General features: G+C 46.1%; 1 protein-coding gene across 4 annotated transcripts in view; it reads left to right on the forward strand.

Annotated features, from left to right (window-relative positions):
• LOC144175899 (cytochrome P450 2C28-like) overlaps nucleotides 1–16,639 on the forward strand; it is a 47,809-nt gene that overhangs the window by 19,819 nt on the left and 11,351 nt on the right. For all 4 annotated transcript variants that reach the window (XM_077704964.1, XM_077704965.1, XM_077704963.1 and 1 more), the window contains 2 exons: nucleotides 6,890–7,194; nucleotides 9,299–9,414. In XM_077704964.1, coding sequence (XP_077561090.1) covers nucleotides 6,890–7,194; nucleotides 9,299–9,414 — 421 coding nt within the window. The remainder of the gene's footprint in view (nucleotides 1–6,889; nucleotides 7,195–9,298; nucleotides 9,415–16,639) is intronic.

Below are 16,639 nucleotides of genomic sequence, written 5' to 3' on the forward strand. Positions count from 1 at the left end.
CAACCGTCTTTGCGGAGGCGTGGCGCTTGTAGGATCACGTATCCTTTTCTTTCAAAGACGATAGACTTTCTTGGGCTACTAAACTTAGAAATTTTGGTCTGTCTGTATGTCTGTCTGTCTGGTCTGTGACTCGATTCAGCCACCCGGCCAAAGTAATACGTATACTGCGCAATAGTCTTATATACTCACAGCCAAATGTGAGCGTCTAAGCCCGGTATATATGTTCATACTTGTCAACTTTGTTGAACATGAACAAGACGTTACGCAAATATAAGACCGAAAATTAATACACAACGGATATTTACAGTGTTCCTTTATTAAAAAAATTCATGGTCATGGTTTTTTGATAGCAAATGATATTCTACGTCAACTGCAGAAAACCGCCGCATGCTGTTGCTCGCGCCCCCTCCTGGCGTCATATGGGAAATCACGCGGCAACAGCAACGAATGGCTCCACTAGCTAGGTTCCACGTTCTGCTTTTTCATCGCATGTCTGTCGGTTTTTCAGTTTTTTTTCATCGCATGTCTGTCGGCGGCTCTACCTGCACGCCTCCTACTTTCCAGACTCCAGTAGTCACCACATCCTATTCAAGGTTTCCGCGGACGTTCGCTTTTGAGTGACCACGTAACCGTTTCAAATTGGCGGTGGCAACGTTTTCTCGAGAGGGTATAATTACATGGTTAAAAAGAACGACTCGGTACGACGGTAGTTGCGAACAACGAGTGCCGGTTGAAAATCGTTCAATGAGCCTGTAGCATTACCGCTTTAAAAAGTGTGGATTACAGTGAATACACGCGGTGCAAAACCTGTTTAAACACGTGACAATTCAGCGCACACAAAGTATGGCTCTGTGCTTTATTTTTGAGGTCAACGCGCTGCTAAAAAAATTGTCCCACAGGTTTTAAACTTGACCGCGCGTTCTTGCCGTTGTGTGGACGTTTTTGTGGACGCCGGACTGGTCCAACCGTTGCGGATTGCAGCCGGGTCAGCAAACTGCTATGGGCAGTAAAACACCAATGCTCTGTGGTCGAAACATGAACGTCGTAGCAGAAAAACCTCGGTGCAATGCATAGGCCCGGCGGGCCGGTGGCTGTCGGCAGCTCCATTATGGTCTACCACAGCGATAGCAACGTGCTTATCACTGCAATTACGGCAACGAAATAAAACTCCTCATACCCCACGAATAGGTGCAGCGGTTCTGCAAAGGCTTTGCTGGATGTGTGCTTTCACAATGCCGGGATTGAAGGTGCTTTGTCATGTTTACTCGAACTGGATGCCTTCAGGGGACCTCATTAATTTGGCGTTTGTGGATGTATGTACTGTATTGGAAGAAAAGAAAATGTAGGTCACTTTATAAAACGCCCTCTCCACACTTTGCACTGTGTTAGCAGAATGACAAAGCCTGTTTTAAATACAGCATAAAATCCCCTCGACAGGAGTTCAAGATAGGTCGAAGTGTCGCGTATTCTTAGGAGATATTTCTTCCTACACAAAATTTTCACCGGCATTGACATCGGCATGCGGGGCTGTTGGTACTGATTGAGTGAGCCTAAGGGGGGGATTAACAATAAGCAAAACACAATAAAAAATACGAATCGTCGTGGCGTCTCTCAGTTTCCTGTGTCATTCTGTTCTGTGTCGGAACGTCTGTACAGCGCTGTAATACGCAGCGTATATTTCATCTTGAAATGAGTTGCTCGTGGGTCTTCTGTAGACACTATAATTCGCAAACAGGCGAAGGGTGGGTTTGTTTGGGAAATACACCACTCAACTACCGCACGTTCTGGTTATACTCTTGTCACCCCAGTTTTACTGTAGTGGTACCTGCAGGAAGCCTCGGGCCACGCCTTTACCAAATTCACTCCCATCAAGAGCTCAAGTTATTCGTTGAAAGCAGTCATGTTCGTCCTTTTTTTCTTCTGACTGTCAGTGTCCAACTATCGCATGGCGTGACAGGAAGAGAATATAGCACGGTTTCCAGCAAGGTAATTTGAAAAGACCTAACGGAGGTTGCAAAATGCGTAATGGAGGATGTAAACTAGACGCATGGAAGCGCATGCCACGCGTTGAAGCAATGCATTCTCATGCCTTTCCTACGGAATTTCTGTTTATTTATTTATTTATTCAGTTACCCTCAAGGCCCGAGGGCATTACAGAGGGGAGTGGGTACATACATACATGTACAGCATACAAATCAAAATACAACAACAGAAAAATTGCAATCAAGTAACATCGCTTGCTACAGGGTTGAACTCAGGCTAAGTACAAATGAAATTAGTGACAGCAGCTTTAAATAAAGCAGCATCTTTGATACCAACAATATCATGAGGAAGATGATTCCAACATACAGAAGTTTTTGGCACAAATGACTCCTGAAAACACTTGGTGCGCGCTGACGGAAGTCCTACTTTATGGCGATGATCAATGCGAGTGGAAACGTAAGTTGGTTGGGCGAATAATCTATTTCTGAGTAATGAATTGGTGAAGTAAATTTTATGAAATTGGCACAGCCGAAACACTTTCCTGCGAAGAGACAGTAGGGGTAATGCTAGTGTGATTTTCATTGATGTGACGCTCGAGGTGCGATGGTAATTAGAAAGGATGAAACGCGCTGCCCGATTCTGGACTCGTTCTAATTCGTAGATAAGAGAGTCATGACCAGGGTCCCAAACAGATGCCGCATATTCTAATTTGCTACGTACCAATACTTTATAAAGTAAGAGTTTCAAGGAAACGGGTGCCTGATTAAAATTTCTTCTAAGGTAGCCCAACGTGCTATTAGCTTTAGCTGCAATATATTCAATGTGTGTCTTCCAAGATAATGTAGAAGTTATGTATATACCCAGATACTTATACGAAGTTACTGCTTCGAGAAGAACATTATTAATTTGATACGCCCTGATACTAGTGCTGTGACGGTTAACGTGCATGTACTTGCATTTGTTAACGTTTAACGTCATGCCCCAAGTCTCACACCATTGCTGAACCCGATCCATATCTGCCTGCAATTCTAGAGCGTCTGAATGACCCTTAATTGCCCGATAAATTACGCAGTCATCTGCGAAAAGACTGACTGAAGAAGTAATGTTTAGAGGCAAATCGTTTATATAGACCAGAAAGAGCAATGGTCCCAACACAGAGCCCTGTGGGACCCCAGAGCCAACCGGGACCCTGGGCGAGTCAAAGTTATTAACAGTTACAAATTGTGAACGGTTACTGAGAAAAGCAATCACCCACGCGAGGACGTTATCATCTATATTGAGGCTCCGTAATTTTAAAATTAGTAAATCATGAGGTACTTTATCAAACGCTTTTGAGAAATCTAAAAAGATACAGTCAATGGGTGTGCCGTTGTCAAGAATAGAATGCAAATCGTGAATAAAGCATAATAGTTGCGTTTCACAGGAAAAGTTTTTACGAAATCCATGCTGCGAATCAGTAAAAAAAGAATTGCCCTCTAAAAATTTTACAAGCTGCGAATTAATTACGTGTTCCATTATTTTGCATGGTATCGAAGTGATTGATACTGGTCTATAATTTTCTGGACAAAGTTTATCACCTGACTTAAAGAATGGAATAATTCTTCCCACACTCCAATCGTCCGGAAGACAGCCTGCTTCCAGAGATTGCTCAAATATTTTTGTTAAGATTATGGAGCTGTAGACTTTAGTGTTTATTAGAAACTTGGAAGTAATGTTGTCGATTCCGGAAGAAGACGAGACTTTAAGGTTTTCTATTATTTTTTGTACGCCTGCTGTGTCGAAACGAATTGCTTCCATCGGGAGATAACCACTAGCTTGACAAACAGGATTTGATCCTTTGTTGAGGAAACCCGACACTGCCGCCGCGAAGGTGTCACAGAGAATAACAGCGCAGTCATCTTTATGGGTTAACCCGTCCGAAGTTTTAAGTGTTATTTCGCGAGTATCTTTTTTATTCACCACCCTCCAAAATTGTCTCGGGTTGTTGGCTAACATATTGGGGAGTGTGTTATTAAAATAGGTTTCCTTTGCTGCTTTTGTGGCCCTCTTGTATTCCCCATTAGCAACGTAGTAAGAATCCCATCTGGCCTGCGAGTTAGAAACTTTAGCGGACCGAAACAGCCTTTTTTTCTTATTAGCCAACCTTTTCAAAGATTGGCTATACCAGGGAGCATGCTTATTGGTGGTGACTAGCCTCAGGGGAACAAACGTTTCAGTCAGGTATGTTACTTTTTCTTTGAACAAATTCCAGTTCGAATTAACGGAACGAGCTTCGAATTCATCAAGATAGCTGTCCAGAAATAAACAAAGTTCTCTATTGATGGCATCAAAATCGGCGGCAGCGTAATCTCTAATGCGCTTAGTATAATTTTCATGATGAGGAACACAAACATTCATAGTGAAATGGAGCAAACAATGATCACTTAGTTGAGGCAAACAAAGTGGAGACATGAACAGGTCAGGCACGTTGGTTAACACTAGATCTAAAATGCTCGAAGTAGTAGGTGTAATGCGGGTTGGTTGGGTAACAATTTGCGTAAAGTTGAAATCAGAACAAAAGGTCAAAAAATTAGAACTGTCAGTAGAAAACGGACTTAACTGTGGTGCATCACTGGACCAAAATATATTTGGGTAGTTAAAATCTCCGGCTAAAAGGACTGGTACATTAGGAAAACGTTCCATAACTATGTTAACAGCATCGTGAAGACTATTTACAAAGCCCGGATCACAGTACGGTGGACGATAGCAGATACCCAAAATAATCTTTTTATAACTTGTGCAAATTTCAACAAATACGATCTCTAAATTGGTTACAACAGGCACAAAAGACGAAGAAATATTATCCACAACCGCGACAAGTACACCACCGCCGCATCTTTCACCTCTATCGCGACGATACACATTGAAACGCTTTGTAGAGTCAAACAATTCACTGCTGTTAATTTTTGAAGTAAGCCACGTTTCTGTTAACAACACAACGTCAGCGTCACATGTGTCGACCGCCGCATTTAGTTCATCGCGTTTCGATACGACACTCCTTATGTTCGTGAAAAGAAAAGAAAGCGAATTTTTCGGGCACCGCCCCCCACCCCTCACGTGTCGCTACTGCGGTGAGTTTGCAACTGATAGCGGTGCTCTGGAAACTGAGTGTTCATCTGAAAGCTGCTGATTAACGAATTCCCCAGAGGGACCGCCAAGTTCGTACACACTGTCGTCAGAAAAATTGAAACCGTAACGTTTATCACCTATGAGCAACTTATTATACCGAAGCTTGAAGGAAACGTCCCTTTGTTTGGCAAATTCTACAAGCTTCTTTCGCACCTGCCGTGTTTGAAGGGAATAATCCTCGCTTACAGTGATGCCATTCTCTTTGAATTTTCCGCTGAGCGATAGTAATTCCTGCTTTAACTTAAAAGATGCGAACTTCGCCATAACAGGCCTATTTTGGTTGGGCCTGTACGTTCCTAGCCTGTGTACTCGCTCAAATGCTTCGCTCGGCACTGGTGACTTAAAAACGGTAGTGATCTCTTTAACCAATTTTTCTTCAGTTTGGTTCCATTTCTCCTGGGGACAGTCTGTCAAACCGTAAAACAAGAGGTTACTGCGTCTCATTCTATCATCAAGCTGAGAATGTTCATCGTGTAACCTAGCGTTTTCTCTGCTCAGATGGTCGGTTAGCTGCCTCAGCTGCAAAAGTTCATCCCCGACCTCGGCATTGTCACACGCTTTTGCTTCGACAGCGGCGAGCCTACGGTCGATGTCGTTAACTTTGCGCTCGATTGCTTCCTGGTTATTTTTAATTTCATTCACGCTAGATATTAACTTTACTTGGTCCTGTTCCATTTTTTCGGTTCGAGAGTTCACGCTCTGCAGAAGAGCAAACATGTCACTAAATTTTGGCTCATGAGCCCTATTGGATGCGTCCGACTCTGGAACCTTTTTATTGGGCCCTGGGTTTTCTTCAACGTCGCCAGCTAGCAAGACAAGCATAGCTATAACATCGACACATTCACTTAACAGTGACAACAAGACTCCCGGGCGTGGGAACAGCATCAAGCATGCATTGTTTGACTTCTTTGCATATAAAGAAGTATTGTTACTAACCTGTGTGAACAAGCGAGCAAAGTTACGGTGCCGCATTTCTGCGCTGTTCCCACGCCCACTGAAGAGGCCAGGTTGGTGCCATCCGTTTTTATCCTGGGCTCGCCATGACGTCACAACCGATGAAGTGGCCGCCTGGCTCGGGAAGATGTTGCAGGGGTGTTGCCGGCACAATCCTGGACTGGCCGAAAACTGGTCGCTATCAGGTAGAAGCACTGGCCGCGGCTCATGCCCAGCAGTCGGTGATAGCCACGAGCAGAAGTGAAGAAGTGAAGCAACCTGTGTGAACAAGCGAGCAAAGTTACGGTGCCGCATTTCTGCGCTGTTCCCACGCCCACTCCTGTTCCCACGCCCACTCCTATCCCGTTTAATCCCATAAACACGAAATAACTTTTTTCTTGTTATTCCAGCACGTCCCGCTTTTTCTCACACGCTTTTTCTCTCACAATTGTTTTTGGGTAGCAGAAGTTTCCTGCTACATGGTAGACAAATAAAGCGCAAAAACGACGCAAAGGACGCAGGACGACAACAGGGCATGCGCCGCACCTGGTCCCTGTTGTCTTCAATGAAGGGAACTGGGGAATAGACAAACAAATAAATTCACCATCGTCGTCAACGTTTCCATTACACAATGGTAGGAACAAGAACGGCGCCTTTGTCCCTGTGGTCCTACTTCGCCTTGTGTGTACTTTTTGTGATTTACTCGTCTACCATGCAATGCCTTAATCAGTTTCAAAGTACATTTGATCATGCAAACACGAGGCCTCATCTTAGACGCTTCTTACCCCATCGGTCTATGGTGCAGGAGGAGTGCCAGTGTCTCGTGGAGAAGATTGCTGAGGCGCATGGCGGCCCCATCGCCATCGACGAATACGTTTTGCCAAGCATTTCCAACAATATCATGGCGTTCGTGTACGGTAGACGTCTCCCCCCTGATCACCCTGACCGCCGCCGCCTCGACCAACTACTCAGGCGGCACGCCGAGATCATCGGTGCTGGCGCGCTCGTCGATTTCCTGCCTCCGATCCTGCGAACCTTTCTGACCAAGCTGCCTTCCTCGCGTCGAAATGCCTTGATCTCCGGAATGCTTCAGTTTGTCGAATACACCGAGTAAGCATCCTTGGAACAACAGTATGGCAACAAATTGGTATTTTACATACGGAAGCTTATCTGCGTCGTAGGTGGGTGCTATAAATGTTTGGGAGCAGCGTGATATCTTTACGTGTGCCAGACTATTTGAAAACAAACTTTTTAGGGCAAACCCTTAAATGGCTCATGAAGCAAAAAAAAAAAAGAGCCAGTGCCCGGCGTAGCTAGCAGGAACGCCTCCGTCAGAAACATTCCATATCACCAGACGTTCTTCAAAGTCATTCAATGGCACTAGGCCTTTCACACCGCGAGGGTGAACCCCGTAGTACCGAGAGATGGTCGTCGACAGAAGTTAATTGGACGTTCTAAGAGCGGACGAACGCAGGGGACGGGCGAAATGGCAAACGGATAAATTCATCATCGCAGTCACCGTTTCCAACTCGCAACGACAGGAAAAGCACGGCGTGACGCGTAGGAGATAGATCGAACGCATTTACAAGCATTAAGCAGGCCCGCAAAGTGTCCTTAGCGGCGAGGTTACAATGTCCTTTGGCAACGCGAAGCGAAAGCAAGGCGCCTGGGGCCTTGCACTGGACATTCGGGGTTTAACATATACAACCCACAAAGAAGTGCTTATGTATCCTGCGAACTTTTCCTTTATTTTATTTCGCCCACGGTAGTAACCAGCTTCCGCAAACTGTGGCAAGGACACCCAGATCCTAGCGCTCAGGAGGAGAATGTCTGTATACGATACTATGAGTTCTTAGAGCTACATCATTCCCAAATGCACCGACGTGCTTCCCCTGATTGGCGGTTTTAAACGGTGATCACTGGCCCTACGTTGGTGACAGATAACAGCAACACCTTTCCATTTTTGATGTACAATACCCGCCCATAAGGGTCACCAATACCGTTCTTACGACAGAATTTCACCCAGAGTTTCGCACAGATTCTGTTAAACATCCAGTATAATACGGAGAGACTATCGTTTTTGAAAATATTTTTGCTTGGGCAGGAGATTGTGTTGAATTTGGGTTAGTTTTAGTATGACATTGTTTAAGATGCATCTCAATTGGTTATGGGTGAAAGTAACAATCGATGGGATAATATGGGATGGGCTAACTTTCCCTATCTTCTTCACAAGCTGCAATACCACTCGCGCGTGAAGGCCAAAGTGTCGGTGACATTTAATTTCCCAAATAACAAAAAATTATGCTGTTTTCCCGTGGTTATATAGCACTCCTACCCGCTAAATCAGTTGGCGAGTTGGAAATCCGCAGATACGGCAAAAACCAATATAGTCCAATAATTTCAAAATACTTTTAAATACGCTCCCGATGGCCAGTGGCGACTGGAAATCTCTCAGTAGGCCTATAAACAGTTTCAAATTAAATATTATGGCAAGCTCAGCGGCACATGAGTGGTGCCCCTGAGCTTGCCCATCGCTGAAACGCCAAACAGCGTTCCGTGGTTTTCGCAGCCTAGCTACGGTCGATTCTGCCTATCGCAGAACTGCAGCACCCTCCCCAGAGTTACACTTTTTCCTTCCCATTCATGGGCCCATGGCACGGTCGCCAGTGACAACACTGCACCAACGGTATTTTCGGTGGCCTGCCACCAGGCGAGGGCACTCGTTTCCTTTGAATGTTTTCTACTTATCTTACGTCCGCATCCTCCCTTAACTTGCGCACAATTCGGTAGACCGAAATTTAGGCTCGCTGAAACAAACCAGCGCTTGGAGTTTATACGGTCATTATGAAATAAGAGACCAGTATTTACATGTCATTGAACACACACACACACTTCGCATCTCTTGAACAAGGCCCAATGCTTCGCGGGTGCATTGATTGGTAAAAATTATATCGTCTCAACCAAAATGGCAAAAAAAAGAACTAAATGTGCACCCATATCTGTCTGAAAACAGTGTAAATAGGCTTTGACCCATAGTGAAAACCGGGCGTTTGGAATTTCGTGTCTATATAATATATTTCTCTTCACCTTCTGCCGTGTTTCAGTACCCAACGCTATAGCGAAAGTGTACAACTACCTCAAATTTAATCTTGTGGTGGCGGTTGTGAGGGAAGTCAGGTTTGTGACCTCATGTCTTTCCAATAATCTTGCGCAGAAAACAAATGGAACAGCATAAGTCAACAATGGATCCGGACTTCAACCGTGACTTTATAGACGGCTACCTGAAGAAGATCAAGGAGCATGAGACGGATCCAACTTCCAACTTTTCGCGTAAGGACCTCTCTTTATCGCATGGTGTTAATCTAAGCTCCACTAGGAACGTTGTTTTGCAATTTAAGTTATACAATGCGCCACACGTGCGCTCGCAAACGCTAACCTCACAACATGATTGTTGTTGTACGAAACAACACTCACTCTCTTAAAAAAATTGTGTTTGAAAGTTAACGTATGAAATGAAAAAACCTGCTATTTACGCTTATTTCTTTTAGGAAATTTGATCCCCGATTGCCTCCAACTGTATGACCTGAAGTGTTTACGCATTGTATGTGGGTTAAAATGCTGTCTCGTACGAAACGTACAACTGATTCTAGTCCTTCGTAATGCTTGTACAGTCGCGTACGATTTGAAGATGATCGCGCGAACGTCGACCGACTACGACGATAACGCCCCCGCGCCGCTTGTTTTAAAGCGCCTAACTCCTTTTAAGTGCAGAGCACTTTACAGCCGCGCCTTGTCGTCGTTGCTCGCTCGCTGGACCCAAGTAGACCATCAGGGCGTGCCGTGGTAACGCTGTCGTTCACGGCGTACCCCAGAGGCTTCGAAAGCCAAGTGGTTTATATAGTCATAAGCTTTCGAAACTCGTTAACCGCTGGCGCTTGTCCTACATCTCCCCTTTGCTTAGCGCAAAAGAGACTGCAGTTACATTTGAGGCAAAATATGCGTAAAAAACCGGAAGCACCCGCGTTCCTATAGTTAAAGAGCCATGAAGAGAAAACACAAGTTTGGTTCATTCGAAAGATTGCCTCGTTAGAACCATACTGACACCACTTTTAACACAAACTTCGCTCAAATAAGCTACATAATTAGGAAAAAATGGAATGACTATGCGACCCACCAGCTCATTTCTCGCAACTGAACCTATGATGCCACACGAGAATGCTCTGCGATTGGCAGAGGCCGGCAAAAGCAAACGCAATGGGCATGGCTTACCAGTTTGCATAGTGAGCTATATGCCTGTTAAACATACTGCACATTCCTTTTATGACACTAAGAACGGTGGAATAAACGGTTGAAGTTCCGAATAAACACGCAAGCGTGTACGCCAATGCGTACGAAACTACCGCCAGCCGAACTCGACACCTCGCCGTCGCCACCGTCGCGCAGAAGAATTTTCGGGTTCGAGGCTCTTCGGGGCCAACGAACCGTCCCAGCACGCACAGCCGCGACCTTGCTTGGTATCGTAATCCCTTCACAGGAGGTTGGCCATCATATCGCCAACCAGCAAAGGTAAAAACAGAAACGAGGGGAGTAAGGAACAGCAAGCAGCGACGAGATAGGGACAGTCGTCGCAGTTTCGGAATGGTGTTGGCTTGCTGCTATTGTTAGGAGCTCGTTTCCAGTTTACGACCACTGAAAACTTCAGTTTGTTCGAGTACTTTACAATGAAATTTTGTTGCTACGTTTTGAAATGCCCATGTAGTGCGGGCAAATCGTCGAGGGAGTGCGACATCCCCGCCGGTGTCGCACCTTTCATGTGCTGCCCAACGACGAACCTCGGCGAAGCAAGTGGCTACGTTTTGTGAACTTTGCAAACGGAGGAGAAAGAGAGCTAAATGAAGTACGAGTGTGCTCGCCTCATTTCCGAGGAAGTGATTACGGCAGGGACCCTTACGTTAGTTCACTCCTGGGACATGCTGGCGCTCGTCGCCGACTTCGTCAAATCGCCGTCAAAGTGCTCTGACCTTGGGGGAAAAATGCCGCATACACCGCGCATTGACGCTCGTATCTTTCTGGTCGAAGAAGAGAGCTCGCGCGAATGGCTTTCAATACACGACACCGGCCAACTGGCATAAGGGATACTGCTACTGAAATTGAACTATTATTAACCGTAATAAAAATACGGCACATACGTACCAGTCTGTATTCGTCCGTCGCGACGGGGCTGACGAGGCAGCGGTGCCGACAGCTGGGCGTTCGTCTGTTGTGGCTATCGCGGAATGGTCGCTTTTCGGTCCATCCGCGTATCCCCCAACTCCTTGCGCTCGTGCAGTTAGAAGCATTGAGCGTTCAAGTGGTGTGAGGTTGTTAAATGCAAGCCCGAGCTTCTTGGCGAGAGTTTTGTTCTCCGGATCAGGGCTGCGGGGGCACTAGGTTTTACAAGTATTTTTAAAATGGCCGCCGTCTCGGTTTCGGCATAAGTTCCGGTTCCTGTTTGATTCCCGCGTGTGGGTGCTATATTGAGTCGACATACTAAGTATCTGTTTCATGGACCAGCTCGTATGACGCCATTGTTCACGTCACGAAATGTGCAATTTAGCGGGAGATTTAAAATTTTGGCTTAAATTGCCTTATTTCTCAGTGAATAACGCATCATTTGCTTCCGGGAAAGCGCTTAGGGTACCATGAAACACCTAATCTTTCGAATAAAACGAACTTTTGTTTTCTCTTGATGGCTCCTTTAAGAACGCCCGTTGGGTTGGCTTTTACGACAGTAAGCGAAAAGAAGTGGCAGTGCAACGCCGGCACGTGCGGGAGGAAAAAGGCAAGCACAAAAAGAACAGAAGTCATACTGGAGCAGTTTCATGAAGGGATATCCCGAGCACTGCGAAGGAGGGAAATCTGAAATGCGTTGGGCGGCAGCAGTGAGCGGAGGACGGCGCTACAACCTATTATGGCGAATGACTGCTCTGCACTTACGACAGCTTTCGCTTTGAGTGGAATGACCTCAATATTTTTAACGCATTCTTCTCGCCCTGGGTTGATGTTTATTCAAGCGGCCGTCACTCCCACGGCAAAAGCAGTAACCCCTTCCTCTTTTTTTATCGTGCACGCAGCGATGACATCTCCCTTATCGTACCTTACAGCAGTTCTCGAAAAGGTGAACACAAATACATTGTCAGGAAATACTGAGCGTATATAAGAATGGGTGCTATCGGTGCTCACAATAACCAAGAAGAAAACCCATGCGTGTTCACCACCACACAAAATCACCACAAAGCGGAAACGGTAATTCACTAGCCGCGGGAATGATTACTGCTTGAAGGAACAGCGACCGACGAAGAGGCGAATGCATAAACTAGGCACCGCAAGAGGCCGCGCGGGGGCGTTATCGTCTTTGGCGGTCGAAGCTCGCGCGATTACCTTGAAATCGCACGTGACTATACACTATACACGTACAGTGCTCGCGGATTGATACGCGACACTGCGAGTGCGTGGCTGATGATGATGATGATGCTGCTGATGATGCTTAGTGGCTTCCCCTTTGTAACGGGGTGGCGTTGTACAGCGGCCTTAGTCGCAATGCTACTGTACAATCACCTCGCCAAAAAATACAAACAAAATAAATTAAAAATAATATCAAAATAAAAAGCAAATACTTTTACGAAATTTTTGTGCTAGTCTCACTTCTTTGTTCGCATGTCTTCCCAGATTGTTCTCTGCTCTTTTCCCACCAACATTCTAACCTTCTTTTACTAACCTCTACTGCTGTCCAGTTCACTTTTCCGCTAACCTTAAAGCCAAGGGCTTCCGGAAGCTGGATGGCTCCATCACTGAGGACTGGACGGATACTTTTGCACTCCGTTACAATGTGTCGCATGATTTCTGGCTCATTTCGGCAGCCTGCGCATAGTTCTTCCTGTACCGACTCGCGGATAAGCTTTTTTTGTCCGCAAGCAACCCGCTCGGGCTTCAAAAAGCAATGCACTCCCTTTGGTATTATCGAATAATTTTTCCCTCGTGATCTCCTGCTTCCCGATCCTGTAGATATCTAAGGACTTCTTCGCATCTATCCTCTTTTTCCAGGTCGTTGTTTCTGTTTCTTTCAATTCATTTTTTATTGCTTGGTCGTTTCCCCTGCACTTCCAGATTTCATATACTTTTTGCTGAGCCTTCTGGTTCTTGTCCTCGATTGTGTGTCCATGCTTTTCATGTAAAGATACCGTAACACTTTGGCCGCCCATCTCTGATCATCCACATGTTTTTGCAGCGCCGCCCGTGGACGCCAGTGGAAGCTAGGTCTTGCGTTGTGGTATACAACGACGGTGAGAGCGTTTTAACCGTAGGCTTGCTGCTTCCGGTTGCCAATAAGCGGGGCTGTGGTTCCCCACAGCGACAGCGGTGCGCTGCGAGCCTGGAGCGGGTTTGTGCGCCGGTGGTAGCAGGCCGGCGGTCCGCGCAGCCAATTTCGCGACATCGTCTGCTCGGGCACTCTTCTTACGCGTGCCCTTCCGATGCGACACAGATAATGTGCATGCAAGGCACGGTCAGACTTATCTGAATAAAACGAGCGTCTGCACTAAGGAACAGCCGACTTTATTCCATGATATAAACTAAAAAAAAGAGGAGAGCCGACGAAGTACAAATGCACTGCACCACGCGCGAACGTGCCTGCAAAGGCGTCTTTCCTTTTTTTTTTAGTTTACATCCTGGAATAATGTTTGATGTTTTTTTCCTACAGAAGGTTCTTTTATTCAGATGAACGTGACTGTGCATGACATGAAAATTACTGTGCCGCATTGGAAGGGCACGCGTAACATGAGCGCGCGCACACGATTTCGCGAAACCGGCTGCGCGCACAGCCGGGTAACTGCCGTCGGCGCACAAACGCGTTCCAGCACTCCAGGCTCGCAGCGCCCCGCTGTCGCTGCGGACAACCACAGTCCCGCCAATTGGCAACTGGAAACAGTAAGCCTACGGTAAACACGCTCTCATCCTCGCGGTATACCTCAATGCAAAACCTAGCTCCCACGGGCGTCAACGGGCGGCGCTGCATGTACCGGCGGCCACGCGTTCGCAGTATCGCGTTTCAATCCGTGAGCACTGTACGTGGCTTGCATTCCTACCCATTGTTTTTCTTGAAGTATTTCGAAGCAGAATGTTCCTAAGCTGCTGGGGAAACATCTACGCGTTGGCCTTGGCGCGCAGCTTGTTCCCAGGTCTGAGCATCCGGTCATGGCAGTGATGTGAACAGACGTTTGACGCCCTGAAAAAATTCACAGAAAAACAGGACACCTGCCGATGCAACATTTCAGGGAGGAGTTTTGGGCACAGAGTAAAATAAGAGGAATGAGGACTGTGGCCCAGAAAGAATCTATTGTGTGGTCCAATGATGTCCCCGCTGTGCTGGCTGCCCAGCTTTCGCTTTGCTCTCTTCCTGTTTCACACGATATTTCGTCGTAGTGCCTTTTTTCGTTGTCCTGCGCTTGTTCGCTCTCCCCGCGGCATGTTTTTTTAACCGCGACATTCGTATTTAAACACGTCAAACTGCACGCGCAATCACGAGACACGCGTGCGCGCGCGGAACCTAAATTATCGTGCAATGAGAGGCGAGGTTAACCGCACACCGCCACATATGTCACGATCTTTGTTATTCCCTATCATGGAGCATTTAATCAGGCATTATCAAAGCCGGCTGAAAAATAGCGATCTAACCCAGCACATCTGAGATGAAACCGTACGATGGCGATTTCGGAAACCCTAAACAAAAAATTAGACAGTAATATCACACACCATCATATGCAATCTAGCCTGATTCTGCTTGCAGCGAATCGATGCAGCGAAAAACTGCGCTTTCTTGCTCGCCCGCTATCCTTCGGTGTGCTTAACAAGCACACATACAAGGTTTACGAGGGTCGTCCGCAATCCCAATAGACGTGCGGCAATGATGCATATTTGTATATAAACGCTGAAAAGGGACGGCAGCCATATTGTAATGAATTTAGCAAGGCGCTGCTAGCGTAATTAGGCAAGCCATGAATGTCCTAAGCCAATCTTTATTTTAACCCACGTCTTACGTCCCGAAGTTCGCTGTCACTGTGCGGTCGTTTAATATTGCCCAGGCCACCAGTGGATAACGAAAGATGCATTGGTGAGCAATGTGTTCTGATGGCTTGGTTTGTGAAAGTAAAGATGTTCTAAAGTAAAGGGCCAAGAGGGACCTGGTGTTGCGAGCTCGGGCCCGTCACCGTACCAGGTTTGGTGCAATTCAGTAGACCCGCTTACGCGCCGCTTACTAAGCTTTTTCTATTATATTACTGCTTTTGCATCTGGTTAAACGCCGCCTATGACGGAACAACTATGAGGACGCTGTGAAGTCTTGGTCATATAAAAACATGAAAACAACAAACAACAAATAAACGGAGTCAAGACTAGGAAATGTTATCACGGGATGCTATCTTATCAACTTTGATAGCTATTTCTGCAGTCTAAATACAAGGACATTTTCGAGCCTTCTCTACATGAACGTTCATCAATAAATAGTGTCTTTTGATTGCCTGTAGGTAATATTAGAGAATCGCAAACAGTGTGCAAAGAAACGAAAAAAAAAAACATCAGATCTGTAACATGTGCTACAATTCATGCCGGTCACTAATGGTGGCATAGACGGAAGTTGGCTACTTGCATGTCGTATTTGCATGTCGTAATTAACAGCTGGACATCTAGTTGAGGGTTCCCGCGTGTCCAGATGTTGGAGAAAGCGGTGGAGGTTTCAGATGATGCGTCGGAAAAGCGTCGGACATATTGGCGTGGTGTAGCGCCGTGATTCGCAAAGATTTCTGGAAACGTTCACCTTAGTGCCCCTACCGTGGTTGTTTCGGCATAACTCACAACTAATCAGGATTGATGAAAAGAAAACCCTCTTTTTAGAATAAGAGCAAACTCCGAAGAAACAGCTCTTAACACAGTTGAGATAGTTAAGGTGATTTAAAATCTCGTGTTGCCTTCAAACCCACATAGCCCCAATCATCATTTTTACAAAGCGCTGCGGGTTTTACGTGCGTTCTACAGCAAGGAGCTCCCTCTCTCCCCGTATTTGGAAGTAGTTCTCGAGAGCGCAGTGCATTATACATTAGTGTCGTATGCAGTGCACATAATGCAATGCGTACTGTCGTATGCAGTTTCAAAAGGGAAGTAAAGAATCCATGCGGCCGCTCGAAACAAGACAGTGGAAGATAGAGATCGTGATGTGCTTGCTCGGGGCTACACCACCACGAGATACGAGCACAGGTACCGAAACAGTTAGGCACGTGAGCGGGGTGGTCTGCATTCATACCAATTTTGAATGAGTAAGTTCAGCTTAAAAATGGCAATAAAGTTGAGGTCACTTTTACAATCGCCGTTTGTAAGAACTATACTCGGGTACACCTTAAGAACGGCAACGGAAGTTGCCCCTGTGCTTCATCACCGCAGCCGGATGTTATTCCGCTGGGAGCAAGTAGTGCGTTACCGGAAATATTTTGAGCATGGAACGAGCCATTTCCGTGATTTTTCCGAC

This window comes from Haemaphysalis longicornis, unplaced genomic scaffold, assembly GCF_048455015.1.
Source record: "Haemaphysalis longicornis isolate Haplotype H1 unplaced genomic scaffold, Haemaphysalis longicornis Haplotype H1 scaffold_3, whole genome shotgun sequence".
Taxonomy (NCBI): Eukaryota; Metazoa; Arthropoda; class Arachnida; order Ixodida; family Ixodidae; genus Haemaphysalis; species Haemaphysalis longicornis.